Source organism: Prionailurus viverrinus, chromosome E2 (genome assembly GCF_022837055.1).
Source record: "Prionailurus viverrinus isolate Anna chromosome E2, UM_Priviv_1.0, whole genome shotgun sequence".
NCBI lineage: Eukaryota > Metazoa > Chordata > Mammalia > Carnivora > Felidae > Prionailurus > Prionailurus viverrinus.
In genome coordinates, this window is record NC_062575.1 from 7,924,664 (window position 1) to 7,945,180 (window position 20,517).

The following is a 20,517-nucleotide window of genomic DNA, read 5'->3' on the forward strand; positions in this document are numbered from 1 at the left end:
CTACCAACCAGGCCTATAGTACGGAAGCCGGAACAGAACCACTTCACTACAGAAGATGCAGGAACAGGTCCAGAGAGGTCCTGGCCACAGTGCTCTCCATCCCTGACCACCTCCCTGCCCCTCCCTCGCTGCACACAAGGGGTCACAAACACGTCTTCTGTTTTCTGTCTGATAGCAGCACATCATCCGCTCTGCAGATGAAATACAGTGTTCCTATTTAGATCTGCTCTGAGGAACCAATTACATCAATATCTGGAAGAGATATGAGCACAGAAAGTGTATGCCTTTGAGTGATGTGATCTGAACAAAGGAAAAACGAATCTGAAGGAAGATAATGCTTTTGGAAACGAGAACACACAAAGCGGGAACCACCTTCGGCAGCAGGACGATGTGTGCGCTTAGATGCCAGGGTCGGGTGGGGCCATCACAGGGACTGTGCACAAGCACAGCTACGAGTGACATCACTTACACCTGCACAGGCACGACGACCCTTGGTGGGAGAGACACGAAGTGTGACCAACCCAGTAAAAACTGTAGTGCGAGGCCAGCGACTTTGCTATAAGGTATGGATTCAGAAATCAGACCTCAGCTAGGGGGTGGGCCCCAATCTCGAGGAACTCACAAACCATTACCTCTAACCACGGGCTTCAGTCAGTAAAGTGAAACGTTACGGTTATTTATTTCTAGGAGTGTGAAGCCTCTAGCATTATACCCCCCAATAAATCTCTTTCCAGCCTGCTGGACGGCTGTTCTTCCCCAGGTTGACCCCACCTTAGGATGTGGGGCTATTCTCTACACAGCTGCATAAGCCAGGAAGTCTGGAGTCTAACTAATAAATAACAGAAGGAGTGACTAAGTTACAAGGCACAAGTGGACACGAAAGTGAGCGAGTGAAAGTTGGTGAGGCATGGGATACTTCCATGATCTCAAAGTATCGCCCCCTAACTGACTTATTAATTACACAGAAACAGTGGATTAAACCAGGGGACGCCATCTTTAACCACATGATGAAACCAACATTAGCAATGTTACGACAAACCAACGTTAGGGGGCCCTCACTGGGTGCACGGAGAAGGACGCCACATCACTCCTGTGGTACTCCTGTCACAAATGCAATGCCCTGAATCTAACTGTAAGAAATCAAACAAACCTAAGGGGAGGGACAGTCTACCAATAACTAAAGAGCACCCACCCAAAGTGCCAAGGCCAAGAAAGCTGAGGGAAGACTGAGGAACTGTCACAGGAGTGACGCAGGAGGAGACCGAGGGGACGCTGCAATACTACATTGTAAATACCGTGGAGCAGGTGCCGTGCTAAGTACAAGGGGGGCAAAAAGTCAGCTCTCTGGGGAGAGGGGTCAGAAAAGGCTTCACGGAGGTGACACCTGCACCGGGCCTCAGCTGGGTGTTTTACACTGAGAAGGGGGGCCGCGAAACGCGATGACGTATGCATTGCACATTCAAGGAACGACAGGTGCAACAGTTCAACAAGGACGGAGCAAGAGAAACACAGCATGGGTGGAGCAAGCCAGCTCCTGGAGGACCTGTACACACACACACACACACACACACACACACACACACACACACACACACACACAGTGTGGACTTCACCTCGAGGGAAATGGAGCTGCACGTGAGTTGTCGGGTTTTTGTAAATCTTTTATTAATTTTTATTAAAAGCTCTTTTAGATGTACATTTTTAATGTTTGTTTATTTTGACGGTGGGGAGGGGCAGAGAGAGAGAGAATCCCAAGCAGGCTCCACACTCAGTGAGGAGCCTGACGTGGGACTTGATTTCCCGAGCCTGGGATCATGACCTGAGCCGAAACCAAGAGTTGGATGCTCAACCAACTGAGCCACCCAGGGGCCCCAAATCTTTTGATTTTAAAATAATTTTAGACTTGGGGTGCCTGGGGGGCTCAGTTGGTTGAGTGACCGACTTCGGCTCAGGTCATGATCTCCCGGTTTGTGAGTTCGAGCCCCGCATTGGGCTCTGTGCTGACAGCTCAGAGACTGGAGCCTACTTCTGATTCTGTGTCTCCCTCTCTCTCTGACCCTCCCCCGTTCATGCTCTGTCTCTCTCTGTCTCAGAAATAAATAAACATTGAAAAAAATAAAAAAATTAAAAAAATAATTTTAGACTTACATAAAAGTTAATCATAGAGTTCCTGTATACCCTTCATCTAGCTTCTGTTAACATTAATAGTTTCAATAATCTTACTACAATTATCAACACTAAGAACTAAAGATTGGTACAATACTGTTACATAAACTATGAACTCTATTCGGATTTCACCAGTTTTCCCTGTAATGTCCTCTCTCTGGGTGCAATCTAGGGTTCCATAAGTCAGTTTACGATTGTGTCTCCAAACTGTACCAGTCCATCTTTCAAGGCCCTCTTTGGTGACTACTTGTTAATTATTTTGTACAATGTCCCTCGATTTGGGTTTAATTTATGATTAGATTGAGGCTATGTGTTTTGCACAGGAACCCTACAGATGTGATGTGATGTGATGTCCTTCTGTGCATCGTATAAGGATGTCGATCTGTATGATATTAACCTTGGCCACTCGCCCAAGATGGTGTCTACTGGGTTTCAAGTTAAAGTCTCTATTTATCCCTTTGTTATTATTCCAACTAATAGAGGGATAATTGAGAACATACGAATATCCTTTTCTCCTCAAACTCTTGCCCACTAATTTTAGTATCTACTGGTGGATCTTGCCTGTAACAATTATTAGTATGGTGTTCAAATGATGATTTTCTATTTTTTTTTTTACATTTTTAATGTTTATTTATTTTTGAGAGAGAGAGAGAGAGAGAGAGAGAGAGAGAGAATGAGCGGGGGGGGGGGGGGGGGGGGAGGGGCAGAGAGAGAGAGACAGAATCCAAAGCAGGCTCCAGGCTCTGAGCTGTCAGCACAGAGTGTGATGTGGGGCTCCAACCGTGAGATGATGACCTGATCAGAAGTCAGACGCTTAACCGACTGAGCCCCCCAAGTGCCCCATGGTTTTCAATTCTCTTATTCTGCCCACATTTATTAATGTAAATTCTTCTGTAAGAGCTATTTCCTCTCCCCACTTATTTACTTATCCACTCATTCATTCACTCATGCCTACATACATGGATGTTTCTTCTTTTCTGTGGCTTTTATTCCAGTGTTACTGGTATTCATTTCCTTGCTCAAAATGCCACAGCTTTGGCCACTCAGAGTTCTTTCACGTTGGCTCTATGGTCTTTAGAGCACCTCCTTATTTCTGCCACAAATACTCTAGGCTCACGGAGTATTTTTCCTGCTCCAGTACCTGAATCAACCACGTCTCAGAAGACATTGGTTTTAAGTATTATGTAATTAATTACATTCTAGAAGCATCACTGTGGTAGCAGCAGTGTGGAAGATTGATGGGGACCGAGCACAGAGGCAGACAGACCAGTTCTGTCACCATTCGGAATTAGTAACAGCTGGAACATGAGCAGCAGTGATGGTGAAGGCGAGGCAGGCTGCAGAGATCTGAGAGGTCAAAATGATGGGCCATGGCATCACTAGGTGCAGAGGGAGAGGGAGGTGCATCCCCAAGGACCCGCAGTTTCTCCCAGTGAAGGGAGGACCACCCACCTGGGGTAGGGGAGCTAGCCTGCCAGGGTTGGGGGGCAGGGTGGCCCTGCAGCAGGCCGTCAAGGCCTGGTGCTCAGGAGAGAGGCCAAGGAGCAGGCAACGTCTCTGGAGTAGATGATGTCGTGAGAGGGCAGACGGGCGGACAGAAACCTGGGCCGCATCACCTTATCACGTATAGGGGCAGACGGGGAGGGTAGCCAGCAAAGCCAACTGCAGATGAAAAGGGACAAGAGGCATCACAGAAGCCTGGAGAGACCAGGTGTCAAGAGAATGGCCACGAGTGATACATACGGCAGACAGGTCAAGTCGGATAAACACTTCCAGGTTTTCGCTAGATTTGGCAATTCTATTTTAGCAATTTTATTTGTTTTAATTTGTTCACGTTTATTTATTTTTGAGAGAGAGAGAGAGAGAAAAAATGAGTGGGGGAGGGACAAAGAGAAGGAGACACAGAATCTGAAGCAGGCTCCAGGCTCTGAGCTGTTAGGGCAGAGCCCAAGGTGGGGCTTGAACCCATGACCCGTGAGATCATGACCTGAGAGGAAGTTGGACACTTAACCAACTGAGCCACCCAGGTACCCCTTAGCAATTTTAAAAGAACAGTTTTATGGAGTGGTAAGATAGGAAAAGAGGGAAGGAAAAAGAGGAGGGGAGACCACGGACAAGATAAAGAGAGACTCTTGTTTGAAGGACCAGGCGGTTCTAGCAGAGGATCCAGAGACGCATCCACAGGACATTTGCACGTCTCCTGCGTGTCAGTAGTGGCGGTGACGCGAGCACGTCTCTGTGCTGGGGCAAAGGAGCCAGAATAGAAGGGAAAAAATACGAACTGCAGAAGGAAGAGCTATGCAACACAACAATCTCCTGGAAGAAAGAGAAGACGGGACAGCGGGCCAGGGAGAATGAGCCTGGACTGTGCATCTCTGCTCAGTGTGAGGCTGGCTTGCAAATCATCATTACCTGATCTAAACAGCTTTAGAGATGATCATCAGAGTTAGGGTTTCCATGTCCAAAGTCTAAAAAATTTAATACTCTACGATCAATGGTCAACAAAAACTACAACCTACAGCCTGTTTCTGTATGCCCTTTGAGTTACAAGTGGTTTTTATATTTTTCAAAGGTTGTTAAAACAAAAACAAAGAAGAATATGTGACAGAGGTGGCCCGAAAAGCCTGAAATACCTCTTTTTTTAAAAAAATTTTTACTTTATTTTTAAGAGAGCATGAGTAGGGAAGGGGCAGAGAGAGAGGGAGACAGAGGATCCGAAGTGGGCTCTGTGCTGACAGCAGGGTGTCCGATGCAGGACTCAAACTCACAAACCGCGAGATCATGACCCGAGCCAAAGTCAGCCGCTCAGCTGACTGAGCCACCCAGGCGCCCCCTAAAAAGTTTCTGATTCTTTACAGAAAAACTTTATCAACCCCTGCTCTAAATATTTTTTAAAAAATTGTTTTTTACTAAGTTTATCTATTTATTTTGAGAGAAACAGAGATAGTGTGAGTGGGGGAGGGGTAAAAAGGGAGAGGGAGAGGGAGGGAAAGAGGGAGAGGAAGGGAGAGAGAGAATCACAAGCAGGCTCTGCAGAGCCCAGTGTGGGGCTCGAACTCACGAAACCGCAAGACAATGACCTGAGCCAAAACTGAGAGTCGGATGCTTAACCAACTGAGCCACCCAGGCGCCCCTAAATATTTTTTTACAGGAGTAAGCACACAACAGTTGAAACTCCAGTCTAACAGATATGCAAAATAGCAGTAACTTTGAGAAAACTCTTGCGAAAGTGACAAGGCCATCGTGATGGACCTGAGGGGGAAAAAAACCCATCAGATACGCCAGGGCCTTTACGTGATAATCCAATCTTCCTGGGTGGTTTCTATCTTCAGAAACATATATCCTGGGGTCACAGCCCCCAAAGTGGGTTTATATGCACCTACAAAAAGTACAAAGAAAAAAGAACACCAAAGCTTTTTTTTTTTTTTTTTCTAATTTGTTTATAGAGTCACTATTCAGAAGAAAAAAGAACTGGGAATTAAAATGTCAAAGGGGAATGATGAAGCAAATTGCATCACACAGCAGTATGATGTAGTAACAGCTGGCCATTTACAAGGATGATTACGGGCGTTATACTGAGCTGTGAGACAGGAGGGCTATAAAATGACTTCCAGGGAAAGATGAACCGTAAGTGATAGGTCCACTTGGCTTACGACTACAACAATTAACTACCCTGTTCACAACCAGAATTCAGGGTGACACAAGTAATTCTCATGTGATTTTCCATGATTTTTGTGTGTGTGTGCGTGTAAAAAAAAAAAAAAAAAGATTCTTAAAATTTAAATCTGGTTCTTGTAGTTTTACAAGTAAAGCAGTCAATAAAAGTCACCTCTTAGAAGACGAGGTTTGAAAACGCACGTTAAAATTTTAAGGCGAGTTCAAAGGCGGGATCATGATGCAGCAACTTGTGAAGCAAAGAATTCCTCTAGAATGAAACAAGTCGGAGCCCTCGTCCTGGTCACACCCTGACCTTTCGGAAACGCGCATAAAACAAAGACATTCGTGCCACGACCTGTCAGACAGTTCCAGATTTTCTACCCGGGATGCATTTTCAGAGGCTATTTGAGAGAGGCGCCTTCTGTGCCCGTGAGGACCCCACGCACCGTGGTCACGTCCAGCGCCAGCCCCGTCACTTGGGGGCGCTTCTCACAGCGCTGACCGAGAACTGGCTCCTCTGCGTCTCTTCTGCCGCGGGGTACAAACGGACCTTCCCTTCCAAGTGTCTACCCACCTTCCGTTCTCTTTCCCAACGCGCAGAGTTAGAAGGACGCTGTATGCCATTTCAAAGGCAGAGGAGCTAGAACTGAAAACGTTCAAAGGAAAAGTAAGAATTGATATGCATTTACTATTGTCTCTGTATTCATCCTTTTAAGGCAGTTCAAACCAAAGCATTAAGTGAAGGCTAGGAAATGGGGGTTTTTTTGTTTCTGTTTTTTTGGGTTTTTTTTTTTGTTTTTTTCTTTTTAAAAAAGGAGATGGTGGCGGTAGGGAAAAACAAAAACAAAAACACAGCCTCCAACACAGTCCCTTTAAGAAAGGCTGGGCTGCCCTTCTCTCCAGCAGCTTCGAGCTGCCCTCTGGCTTCAGGCGCCTCTGTAATTTACAATTTACTGTTACAGACTTCTCGAAACAACTTAGAGCTGAAAGTGCCTTCCAAAATGTTGTCAAGGGAATGAATGCTTCTCGATTAATTCTTTGGTCCTGCCGTGACAAAAGCTCTCTCACTGGAGCTGCTCCTCTGGAAGAAAGAATCTGGTCCCTTCTTCTCCCAGGCTTCTTGGCACCAGAAATGGCCTGTTGGGTCGACTGTGCATCTCAAACAGGGCAAATTAAAGACTCTTTTGTAGTAACCTCTGCTGCAGGACAGTTTATTCTGCCCCTCTCCCCCATCTCCAGTACACAGTCAGCTATTCAGTAAAATGTTACAGCAAAAAGTGGAACCCTGTCCAGAAGCAGTGTGTCCAGCGTCCTGACCTCTCATCTTCTGCGTCTTCGACGGTACTCACAGACAGCAGTCAACTCAACTCTCCCGTGGACGAGGTTTCAGTAACAGACTTAGTGCCTCTGGCCCGAGAGATAAAGACGAGGGCTTTGAAAGTACCCAGCCCACCTGTCTGTTCTCTTTCTCCCCACGGAATGAAAGACAGACAACGCTGAAGGCACATGCAACACAGTAAGGGAGCCTGGAGGAGGGAGTGATTATTTGGCAGAGTCGGGGAAAACGTTACAACGGAAGGGATACTGGAAACAGGCCCTGAAGGATGAATACAAATGTATCTGCCGGAGAAGAGGAGGTCGAGAAAGGCAGAGACAAGAAACGCGTGCAAGCCGAGACACACATACGCACGGATCTGTGAGGCACTTGTAGAATTTCCAAGACCCAGGAGAGTGTAATTGAGATGTGTGCTCAGCACCGTTATTCCACATTCAACACAAAAACAGAATGCTGCGTTCCCCACTTTGCTGAAGCAGCCAGGCTCAAAAAACCTACTATCTCCTCCGCCACCCTCGTCCCTGGTTCCCACATCCCGGGAGCGACGGGCGGCTTTCTTCCCGAATTCTGGACACCGGCCACTGCCCGGCGCCCAGGACGACGCTGCCGTGGTGGGCTACCCACATCAGCCGGCAACACCAGTCCCTTCCCGGTCCCGTGGACACACAACCACCAAGGCACCTTCTTAAAGGGGAGCACATTCAGAGCACAGCTACTCGTATGGCTAAAATAGCTTCCGTCCTGTAACTAAGGACACAACGGTGTACAACTGAGCTGTAAACTTTGACAACAGGTTCTGCGCTGTACGGAATCTTTTAAAACTACCCCTCATTGAACGCTGGCAGTAAGTGATAAGCAGGGTTTACTGGCATCTCCTTGCCCTTTGCGTTTTCTCACCGACAAGTCCTCCTGCTACCACCTCCAACCCAGGCACGCCATCCCGACGCACCGACGAACCCCAGCCCAGGGCCCCCTTATTTCCCGTCCCCACAACTGCAGCACCCTCCTAAATAAGACTTCATCTTCTCCTTCCTAAAGCCCCTCAACGTCTGCCCACAACCCTTAAAATAAAACCTCAACTCTCACGTGCACTACACTGCGTGGGATGATTATACGGGGTCCCTCTCCTGCACCCGACCCCCTCCCCAGTCAGCTCTGCAGGACATACTCGGTAACTCCGGGAAACGCTGCAGGGGAAGTTTAATCGTACTGGAGCGCAGGGCGAGCGCCAACCCAGAACGACAGGGCCCTGCCCGCTCCCTGAATCTTGTTTCGAGCCATTCTACCCGCCACTCACCGTCTTGGCACGATGGTGTCCTGTTGCTCCCCAGTCTCGAGTGCCAGCCTGTTCTTGGCCCTGGACCACAGCACTGCCGTTTTCTGTGCCCCCCGCATTATCCCTGCCCTACTCCCCAGCCCAACCGTGCTCCCATCAGATCCTCCCCCTCCTCCTGCACCTTCAGACCCGCAGAGCAGGGGTCCCTCCATCCACACGGTAGCAGCGACCACATCCAGACTTCTTGTCTGCCTCCTCTGACGGGCTCCATGGGCCCTGGAGCCCTATGTGCCCAGGACACAGCTGTGCTGCACAAAAATGCTCAGGAGGTTTAGTGAATGAACAAGCATATTAGGGAAACTTGACCAAGAATCCAAGTTCTCTACTTAAAGATAGTTGTTAGGGTGCCTGGGTAGTTCAGCAGGTTGAGCATCCGACTTCGGCTCAGGTCATGATCTCACAGTTCGTGGGTTCGAGCCCCGCGTCGGGCTCTGTGCTGACAGCTCGGAGCCTGGAGCCTGCTTCATATCTGTGTCTCCCTCTCTCTCCGACCCTCCCCGACTCACGCTCTGTCTCTCAAAAATAAACATTAAAGAAAAAAAAAGGTAAGTGTTTCTGTAAATGCGATTAATTGGGGTCACTTAATTGCAGTAGTGAATGATCAGATGGGCCATTTTAAATATACTTTTGGAAGGGCGCCTGGGGTGGCTCAGTCAGTTAAGCGTCCAACTTCAGCTCAGGTCAAGATCTCACAGTTCGTGGGTTCAAGCCCCACGGCGGGCTCTGTGCTGACAGCTCAGAGCCTGGAGCCTGCTTCAGATTCGGTGTCTCCCTCTCTCGCTGCCCCTCCCCTGCTCACACTGTCTCTCTCTCTCTCTCTCAAATAAACACACACAAAAATAAAACCAGAAGTTCTTTGAAATAATAAATGAATCTACTTTTGGAGCAGACTTTCAGAATGATCTACTCTAAAAATAAAGACAGTCTATTCTGTCCCCGTTCCTGAAATTGCTACTACTGCACAACATTCGGATACGCAGCACTGAAAATTTAAGTGAACGTCGGAAATAAGTTGAAAAGTCTTTGGCTCTATGTTCATTTCCTTTACTAGCCCCAGAGAGGTAGCAAAAATCAGTTGAGTGACTTAGGTGTCCACGTGAGGTGTCTCAGTTTTGACGCTGTTGATGGGGGATGCACTCAAATAGCAGCCAGCACGCAAGAAAGAAAACAAAGCCCCGGGAGGTGCAGGACTCTGTCCACTAGTGAAACGTGAGCTCCCTTGTCTATCGCCTGGCCCCAGAGTCTCCCCAGCACCTAGCTGTCACTGAGCCTCTTCTTGTGTGTTTGGGAACAAATGGCTAAACCCATAATCAAGTCTCTAAACAGTTAACACTAATGATATAAGGTCCCTTTACTGCCAACTCTTGCTGGGATGAGTTAATAAACCGTACATTTCAATACTTTGAGACAAATGCTGACTTTTTGAAAATGGAATTTCTTTTTCAGTTGCGTACAGTGGTCATTCAATGTGACATCAGTTTCAGGCGTACAACACAGTGATTCAACAGATTTGTACACAACGCTATGCTCGCCACAGGCGTGGCTCCCTTCTGTCCCCATACGTCGCGGTTACAATATCACTGCCTATATTCCTAGTGCTGTGCCTTTTATACCCATGACTTCCTCGTTCCATAACTAGAGACCTGTATCCTCTTAACTCATTTTGCCCAACCTCCTATCCCCCTGCCCTTCCGGCAACCATCAGGATTTTTCTCTGTATGTATACGTATGCTATTTTGCTTTTTGGGTTTTATTTTTTCTTTTGTTTTCAGGATCTCATCCTTTTTTATGGCTGCATAATGCTCTGTTGTGTATGCACACCACATCTTCCTTATCTAGTCATCTACTGATGTACACTTAGGTTGCTTCCATACCTTGGCTATTTTAAACAATGCTGCCATAGATGTAAGGGTGCATGTATCTTTCAAATTCGTGTTTTCATTTTCTTTGGATAAAGATTCGATAGTGTAATTGTCGGATCATATGGTCTTTGTATTTTTAATTTTTTTGAGGAATCTCCATACCGTTTTCCACAGTGACCTACCAGTTTACATTCCCAGTGACAGTGTACAAGGGCTCCTTCTCCACATCCTTGCCAACACCTGTTCTTTCTTGTCTCTTTGGTTTGACCCCTTCTAACAGGTATGAAGTGATAGCTCATTGTGGTTCTGATTTGCATTTCCCTTATTAGTGATGTTGAGCATCTTTTCATGTGTCTGTTGGCCATATATATGTCTTCTTTGGAACAAAGGGCAGTGTTAAATATTTTTAGTGTTTTATTTATTTATTTTGAGAGGGAGAGCGAGAGAGAGAGAGAAAACGAATCCCAAGCAGACTCTGCAATGTCAGTGCAAAGCCCAATGTGGGGCTTGATCCCACGAACCACGAGATCATGACCTGAGCCAAAATCAAGAGTCGCACACTCAAGTGACTGAGCCACCCAGGTGCTCCAGGACAGAGTTAATTCTTGAACTGTAGTTTACTACCGGTCAGCACAATCGTACAAACGTATGGGTTAAGGCAGTGATGACATTTCTAAATAATGTAACAACAGCGGTGACAGTGGTGCATATTTTCATAATTCACATTCCTACCAACAGCAGAGACGATGGAAGAGAAAGGAAATAAAAAGCATCTACTTTGTTCCTGCCCCCTCCATCCCTCCACCTCCAACTGCAGGAGGTGATAAAAACTAGAATTTTATTCCCTCCCTGCCAACCACAGGTATTTCCATTTTCACGCAGGTAACAAAGCTGTTCACACAAGGCAGTGCCACCAGTACTTAAAAGGGGCCAGGCAGGTAAACAAGCAAGCAAGCAAGCAAACAAACAAACAGCCAATTAACCAACCAACCCCACCCGAAGTGTCCCATATCTGCTTGGGTAGGTCTAAACTGCACACACCCTGCACACACTGCTGCACACACACCTGCTGTGGTGTAGGAAGAAAACCAGGTGTTGGCGGGAAACTCTTCCTTTCACTAAGGAAATGGAAGACGGGACAGACACGGAGCCTACTGGCCTCTAATTCCATCCCAAAGCAGAACGGGGCTATGGCAGGGGCGCCCGGGTGTCTCGGTCGGTTGAGCGTCCGACTTCGGCTCAGGTCATGATTTCACGGCTCGTGAGTTCGAGCCCCGCGGCGGGCTCTGTGCCGGCAGCTCAGAGCTGGAGCCTGCTTGGGATTCTGTGTCTCCCTCTCTCTCTGCTCCTCCCCCGCTCACGTTCTGTTCTTTCCCTCTCTCTCTCAAAAATAAATAAACATTAAAAAAAAAAAAAAAGAAGCAGGCGATGGCAAGGAGAGAAGGGAAACCCAGGACCTCAGGACTCTCTCGGCTCTGCACAGGGCCACTTTCCTCAAACTTCTGGCTACGCCCAGTGAATGTGCTCCACTGTGTCAGAAGAGGCTCACACTCACCTCACCTTCCTAAAAGGGAGGTTTCCTCCAAGTCAAGGACTGACAGGTACAATTTAAGTAACAAAAGTCTGAAGATATTTTGAGCTTAGTATTACTAAACAATTTACAATTATTCAGAGGCCCAGGCAACTGGTTACCGGTATGTTAATGTGCCTACAAAACCATGTTCCGTGATATTTCTATGGGCTAATATAAAAATCACAAGCATAGGGGCACCTGGGGGCTCAGTCGGTTAAGCGGCCGACTTTGGCTCAGGTCATGATCTCGCGGTCCGTGAGTTCGAGCCCCACGTCAGGCTCTGTGCTGATAGCTCGGAGCCTGGAGCCTGCTTCTGTTTCTGTGTCTCCCTCTCTTTCTGCCCCTCCCCTGTCCGCGCTCTGTCTCTCTCTGCCTTTCAAAAATGAATGTTAAAAAAATTTAAAAAAAAAATCACAAGCATAAAATGGTCTTTCAAATTGTTCCTAAAAAAGATACAGAAATACTCAATAGTTGAAAGAATCACAAAATACCTGTGGGCAAAGTATACATTTAAGGTTCTACATCCATTAGCACATTAACTCTACAAAGGAAAACGAGGGGCATTTTTTTTTTCCCACATCCCATTACTCAACAGTCTATTTTTTAAAACCGGCCCTTCCTTCTTCCATTTCTGATATACGCTACCTCTCAAAGCTTTATTGCTTGAAGGCCGTTTCATCCAACAACATTACACCCAGGTCTTATTTTCCCTAAGTGTTCTACTTTTCTAGTATCTCTGAATGAGGGAAAAATATTATAATTTATTCTCACAGAGAAATGAAATCAGCAAACATGAGACCATCATTTTATAGCTAAGTCACTCTTTGGCAATAAACACCAAGAGAGGAGACTTCACTCTCTGCTCTTTTGAGCACGGGCGTCAAGAGCTCTGGCTGAGCATTGGAGGGCATTTAGATGGACACATGACCTTGACCCTCCAAAGAGCTACAGATGCCACGTTCACCTGAGCCTTTGATGTCCTTCCTTCTTTGGACTCACTGCGTCTTAGGCAACAGAGAACTCACAGGAGGATCTCGAACTGTAACCACAGTCTGCCACTCGTCACACCCCACACCTCCACATCTCCACCCTTAACCTAGAATTCCCACTTACAAATTATTCATTTATATTACAGCTTCAGTACACAAAATGATAGACTTGTCTCCTGCCGAAGGCTCGTGCGGCTCCCCCAGGGACTAACCTACAGTACGCATAAGCCAAATGACCCCTTATTTGCCCTAATTATGTTTTTCTTGATGGATTATAAATAGATTTTAAGCCTCACTTTGATATCATAAGACAAACTGATGAACAGTTTAAACAATGGATAGAGTGGCTTTGTAATCTGGATGCTTAGGCTGTATTATCGAAATCTACATCCTAAGAAACAGAGTTTATGGAAAAGCACTTTGCTTGACTCTCTAACTATTTAACAGAAAGTACTGTAGGAACACTGAAGAAGACTAATACAAACTCTAAGAGGTAGAAGTCAAAGGGCAAAGGCAAAAGAATGAGGACTTATCCATCAGTGTTCATTTGAGCTACGTTTTATTTCTATCACATGTACTGTTACTCAAGATAACAATCCTCAGGAAAGTTCCACAATAAGCCTACACATTCAACACTTCACTCTACGTCAGACTCACTAGTCTAACAAGAATTGTATTGGTTTGCTTCTTCATTCGAAACCTTCCAAAACCCTCTCCAGAATTAGAGCATTCGTGGCTACTAACAGTGGCGACCGCCATCTCGTATAAATAAATAAATACCTTTAAGCTGAAATAAGTAATCTGTGTTGAACTTAGAGCTCCAATTTCAAGGGCTTAGTTTCCTCAGAAGCCAGAGAAAAGGCTCCTTTGGTCTTCTGAAACAGAACATACTTTAATATCAGATCTGAAAAACCCACATAAGGAAAGGATTTAATCAAACACAGTTGCAAATACTAAAAAGGAGGAGGAGGAAGAGGAAGAAGAAGGAGGGGAAGAGGGAGGAAGGGGAGGAGGAGAAATCATTTTGCAGCACGTGACTGTAAGCCCTCTGGGGCAGATTTCATCTTCTTTGGGATGCGGCTGTTTGGGACGCGTATAGCAGGTGGATGAAAACAAACAAGGTGCAGATCCATTAAAGATATTCAGGCCCAGCTCAGCTCCCGTCGCCCTGAAGGTGCAGCAAGAGGCAGGTGTCGTCACTGAGCTGAAGACTGCTCCAGAACCGGGAGCTTCTAGCTGAACCCTTAGGCACCAAGAAACTTAACAGACGACAGTCACCGGGGAGCAGCTGCAGGCAGGTGACTACAAACTCAAAGCGCAAGTGAAAGAAAAGGGAAAAGAGACGTGGGCACGAACAGCATGCTCTGCACACAGTGGACAAAACAAACGGACGTTAGTGCCTCTCAAGTACAGGGTGGGTACCAGATGCCCAAAGACAGGATGGTGACAATCTCCACGCTGCCATGAAACTTGCACTTCCTACAGAGATCGTACTGGTCTCCTTAAGTAGTTCATCAGCATCATCTATGAGTCAAAGTTTGGATTTAAATGGCGAAACAGGCTCATCGATAATCAGGCCTTGGAACACGTCCAGAGGGAACGGCAGAAAATAAATGCTTGTTACAAAACAGCTCTACGGGGCTGGGTTTACACAGCAGAACACCCAACTAAATCCTGTATGACTGGGCAGAAGAAATGCTTTAATGTCAACACGCACAAAAAAACTTTAAATGATACAATAAAGCTCTAAGAACAGAAGCAGACTCCCTCCCCACAACATATACACACAAAGCCAAAAACAAAAAAACAAACCAAAAAAAAAATGCTCCAAGATGACCTAGAATGGGGGCGCCTGGGGGGCTCGGCCTGTAAGAGTCGGACTCTCGATTTCGGCTCAGGTCACCCATCATCTCAAGGTTCACAAGTTTGAGCCCTGCAACGGGCTCTGTGCTGACAGTGCAGATCCTGCTTGAGATTCTCTCCTCTCCCTCTCTCTGCCTCTGCCCAGCTCACAGGCTCTCTCCTTTCTCTCTCTCAAAATAAACAAATAAACTTGGAAAAAAAAAAAAAAAAGATGATCTAGACTGGATTCTGGGCCCAGTGTCTCCACTCCACCCTCCAAAGACCAGCTTTCCCTGAAAACACAAGGGAGAAATACTGCTGTTCTCACTGTTGGCTGACTCATCGAGGGATCCACAAATCTTGAGACTCTTTCTTTCCTTTACTCTCCAGGATGAAAAGCTAAACAAAGTAAGGTTCCAACAGATCCCCAGGAAAAAAACCAAACCAAAACAAAATGAATTCTCAAAAGTGAATAGAGGCTTTTCTGCACGCACGCTCCCGGGGGTTCCTGGTGCTGGAAGCAGGCACCCTGGACGTGCAGAACAAGGTGGGCGAGTTCGTGCACCTGTCCGTGCTGTGGAAGTGCTCTGCCAGCAACTGCATCATCGGGGCCAGGGACCACGAATCCGTCCAGGTGAATGTGGCCCAGGTGGACAAGGTGACAGGTAAGCTCAACGGCCAGTTTAAAACCTACGCTATCTGTGGGGCCATTCACGGGATGGGGGAGTCAGATGACTCCAACCTCTGACTGGCCAAAGCCAATGGTATCGTTTCAAAGAACTTCTGACTCTAAAGGATCACGGATGTGGAATATTTTTCACTAATAAATAGCACCTCCCCTGCCAAAAAAGTGAACAGAGGACAGGAACCTGCATGTGTCCCTGCAGAACCACCCAGCAGTTCATCTTCAAATCCTTTTCACGTACATCACTCCCAAAGCACCACAGCTCACAAGGGAAAAGAGTCTGAACTTCATATCAGATCGATGGGATTGTGCCAGAACCAGAAGAGCCTCAGACATGAAGCAAAGCAAACTTTGCAATATTCAAGAGAAAGGGAAATTTCCTATAAGCCTCAGGGAACCTTTCCCAGAAGGTCTCAGGGCTGCTGAGAAAGGAAAGATTCTGTGGGTCGTTATACCAACGAATTCAATGTTGCCGTCCTTAAAGGTCGTCAGCTACATTTAGGTTTAGTTTTCCAGCAAACCAAAGGGAAAATGTCATTCAGGGATCAGAATGAGGAAGAGCTGGGAAGAGGGCATTCTGGAAAAGCAGCATCCCACTTACTGAGCTTAACGATGGACCATGGAAAGTCCTGCCTGCCTTCCAGTAGCATCTGTATCCTAACACTGCATGATACACACATGCTCTACCCAACTTTTTTTCAGGTTAACATTAGGGTTCTATTACTAAAGCGGAGTTTTATATTTTTTTCCCCTCTTATACTGAAAGTCCTTCTGGTGTATGATAGCTAAGACTATCAGAGGAAAAATAAATGCTAAGCCAAAGAAGGAGCACAGGAAAAGATTAAACCAGTAGGTTAGGTTAAAAGACTTTTCTATATTAAGTAGAAAGTATGCCAAATGAGCTGCTTTAATTCCTACTCTGACAAAATTGAACTGGTTCCCTCTGTTGGGAGTGCAGAAAATATATAACATTGTTTCCAAATCATACAACTTTATACTGCTTAAGACAGTTACTTAAACTAGGCTACCTAAGGATATTATATAAACAAAACTCAAATTTTTATAGTTTCTCAGACTACTAAACTTTTCAACACCCAATCCACATGTTAATGACATCACAGACCTAAATGCTCAAGCTTCAACAAAAGGGAAAGTCAGAAACATCAAGTACCAGAACATGCAAACTTATTTTGTTTCAACGTGATTCTTTAGAGTTCCTTCCAAACATGGGGCGCCTGGCTGCCTCAGTTGGCTAAGCCACTGACTTTGGCTTAGGTCATGATCTTGCAGTTCATGAGTTCAAGTCCAGCTCTGGGCTGACAGCTCAGGGCCTGGAGCCTGCTTCAGATTCATATTCTCTCTCTCTCTCTCTCTCTCTCTCTCAAAAATAAATACACATTAAAAAAAACCACTTAAAGTTCCTTCCAAACAAAACAGATATATGATAGAGGCATCAGGGTGGCTCAGCTGGTTAAGCAGAGGACTGTTGATTTCAGCTCAGGTCATGATCTCACAGTTCATGAGGTCTAGCCCCACGTAGGGCTCTGTGTTGTCAGCATGGGGCCTACTTGGGATTCTCTCTCTCCTTTCTCTGCCCCTCACCTATTCGTTCTCTCTCACTCTCCCTCAAAATAAATACACTTAAAAAAAAAAAACAAACAAACAGATACGTTATGAAAGCTGGATATCACTGATGTCAAAAATTATTAAATAGTTCATTTGTAAGTAGTAATACAGATAAATCAAATTACTTGTAAGTAGTTTTGAGATTGATCATTTTTTAAATGTTTTTTATTTATTTTTGAGAGAGAGAGAGTGCACAAGCAGGGAAGGGGCAGAGAGAGAAGGTGACACAGGATCCGAAGCAGGCTCCATGCTGGCAGCAACGAGCCCGATGTGGGGCTTGAACTCACGAACCCTGAAATCATGACCTGAGCCAAAGTCGGAAGCTCAACCCACTGAGCCACCCAGGCGCCCTGAGACTGGTCATTTTAAAATACTCCCAAGAACACCACTTCAACAGCCAAATAAACTTAAAAGAGTCACTGACAAAAACATACACTGACTGATTCAGGTTCATCTATAAAATGTCAAAAATATCTGTCCTATCCATTGAACAAGATGGTTAAAAATGAAAATCAGAATGAGATAGTGTGTAAAAGTACATTTAAATGATAACATATTGTGAGTTGATAAGTAGTACAGGTTGCATAAAGAAGAGTTAAATACGAGTAATGTTGTAACTTGGTATCATAAATGGGTAGGAGACAAGGTGTCATTAACCAGGAGTCTAATCTGACTTCACCCACTAAGAACGAGCAACTTCATCATAATACAAACCACTAAGGCCCACCGAACCCCGTTTCCTTATTTGGAAAGTAGAATTAGAGCAGCGAAGATCTGAAGTCCCTTTCACTTGGCCACTTTGATTAGCAATATTTAACAAAGAAATTACTGCTTTTATTAATGAGTACCATTTCACATTACTAAATATTCTCATTATTTGCCACCACGTGACAAGTCAATCCCCCACGTTTTCTAATGCAGCAGACACAGCAGCGATCTACCTTTGTAGATCCGCGTGCAGACCTGGAGAGTTCAAACGCTATTACATACTCCCGCACAGGTCAAAGATGAAATGAGACGAAGACACATTTTATCCCTCATTTATCAGACTAGTGAGCTGAAGCCGAGATTAAGTCATCTGCCAACAGCTCCCAGCTATAAGAGTAGCCGGATTGGGAAAGCAGGCATAGGGCTCTTCCCAGTTACGGATAACTGGGCATCTGAAATGAAATATAACCGAGCCAGTCATGTAATGGCCCACCTGCTGGGGAAGAAAGGCAGGTAATCACTCATTCAACACATGTGCCGTTCTCTCTGGCTGCCAGGGACACAGAAACGGACAAAAGAAAACTCCCTGGCCTCATGGAGCTTACAGCGTGGTTGGGGAAGGCGGGCAAAGTGAGTATATTAACAGTGTAAGTGGTGTGGAGAAAGCTCAGGCACTGAAAGGGATACACAGCATGTGTCTGGCAATTTGCAATTTTCTTAAAAGCCTGCTGGACGCCTCTTAGAGAACTACAACAATAATGCATCTAAAGTAACCGTCCTTAGCATTTCCCCAAACAGGGAATCCTTTGGGTACAGGGAACACTCTGACCTCCTGATTCCAGTTTGATACCGATTGCTCAAACCTCTCAGCTGCCAGCTAGGCGCTGTCCATCCCACTGACAAACCAAATTCCATACTAACAAAGACTCCCCCCTACCCCCATCCCACCTTTACATCCACAAAGAGTGCAGGGAGATTTACAAAACACGGCCAGAAGTTAGGAGAGCGCTTGGACTGCTTCTGAATTAGCACAGGTATCTCCTAATGCAAAGGTTAAAAAGGAGTTTGGGGGCTGAGTTCTGCTGGGACAAAGCAGTAAGAACACCTTACACTTCATTTTGCTTTTTCTGACCTGTCAATTCTAGTGACATTCTCTACTATGAGTCTATATTTAACCAGCTTACTGGACAGTTTCTTCAGCTTGTAGCGTTCCCCCCCCCCCCCTTTTATTAAAAGAGCAACCCAGTGTGCAAGAAAGTTGCTCTACGAAACGACAGTCCCCTGCAAGATCCGGTATACCTGGTTAAGCACTATCTTAATCAACCTTTAATTAATTAACCTGGTTAGTTGAGCTGGCATATCAGGTTAAGCTTTGTTTCACTCAAGTTTTAGAATGCCCTCTGAGTCTCTCAAAATCTCACGATCCTCCGTTGTGACCGCATCCTGAGAATTACAGTAAGAGCTCCAAAATTAGCTGCAGTTGATTTTAACGCGTGTCCATAACGCACGGCCCTCCTGTTACACGCAGCGCCCACTGGCAGTGTAAGAAGGCACGTCTGACAAGAACTTGGGCCTTGGGGGGTCGACCGCTGATCCTAGGGACACGATCCCGCGGGGCTTCCCCTCCGCCCACAGCCGGCGAGGAAGTGTTTGTTTGGCTTCTCCTCGGGAGAGACGCGCCCGGCTCGCTTCGCCGCGCCGGCCCGGCCCACTGCGCGATCCGGAGGCGAGCGGCGGGCAAACTTCAGCCGGGCTCCGCCGGCCGGGCCCCGGCGAGGCCCCGCCCTGCTCGCGGGTGCGGGTGCGGGTCCCGGGCCGGCCCAGGACGGCGTCCGGGGGCGTCGGCGGCCCGGAGGCCCGGGCGAGCGCCGGGCGGTGGGCAACGGAGCAGGGGGGGCGGGAGGGCAGCGGCCCGGCTCCGCGGGGGTCGCCAGGGAGCACTGCCCCGGCTCGAGGGCGGCCGAAGCTAAGGGACCGTCCCGGGGGGCCCGGCAGGGTGTCCGCCGGCAGGGACAGCGCGCCGGGCGGTGGCCGGCCTGGGGGTGGGGGGGTGGGGGGGGGACCTGGGCGGCTGGCGGGGACCAGGGGCTCCGGGGACACGCCCGGCCCGGCCCGCCCCCGGGCTCCGGGCAGCGCGGCCCCGCCCGGCCCGCCGCGGCCCGGTCCTCACCTGATGTACGGGCTGGCCGCCGCCAGGATGTTCTTCTGCACCGGGATCTCCTCCCCGTCGAGGACCAGGTGCGCGTCGCAGAAGCGGGACTCCTCGCGGAAAGAGCTGAGCGCTCGCAGCAGACGCGCGGCATGCTGAGGATCGGACACGGCGCTGCCCTCTGCCATCGCGGCGCCCGCTCGTCAGCCGTGCAGTCCAGCTGCCCCAGCCGCCCCGCGGGACCCCTCGAGCTGCCCGCGTCCGGCGCGCGCCCTGTCTGCACAGTCCGCGCGCGCGCGCGCGCCCGTCCGGCCCGGCTCTCAGCGCTCGGAGGAGAAGCGGGAGCCCCCGGAACGCGCCTGCGCCATCCGCGGTGCTAGGGGCTGGCGCCTTTAAGGAGCCGCGGCGTTGCGTCATTTCTCCGCGACGCCCCCGCGCCTTCGGTCCCTCCCTCTCGCCAGTAGTCGCCGGAGGCAGCCAATCAGAAGCCTCGTTCCTCCGCTGGCCCAGCTGGTAGCGGTCCCTGCTCAGCCAGGGGCTGTCGTTCGCCGGGAGCTGTGGCTGCTGCGGTGGAGGGTGTGCGGGCAG

At 47.7% G+C, this 20,517-nt stretch overlaps 1 protein-coding gene and 1 pseudogene across 2 annotated transcripts in view; one reads left to right on the forward strand and one right to left on the reverse strand.

The window, feature by feature from the left end:
- GAN (gigaxonin) overlaps positions 1-20,297 on the reverse strand; it is a 58,970-nt gene extending 38,673 nt beyond the window's left edge. For both annotated transcript variants that reach the window (XR_007147463.1, XM_047836413.1), the window contains exon 1: positions 19,951-20,297. Coding sequence is in view for 1 of the 2 variants with exons in the window: in XM_047836413.1 (XP_047692369.1) it covers positions 19,951-20,117 (167 nt within the window). In the remaining variant the exon portion in view is untranslated. The remainder of the gene's footprint in view (positions 1-19,950) is intronic.
- LOC125153137 (40S ribosomal protein S21-like) lies at positions 1,440-15,548 on the forward strand (annotated as a pseudogene).
- Positions 20,298-20,517: the final 220 nt, after the last annotated feature.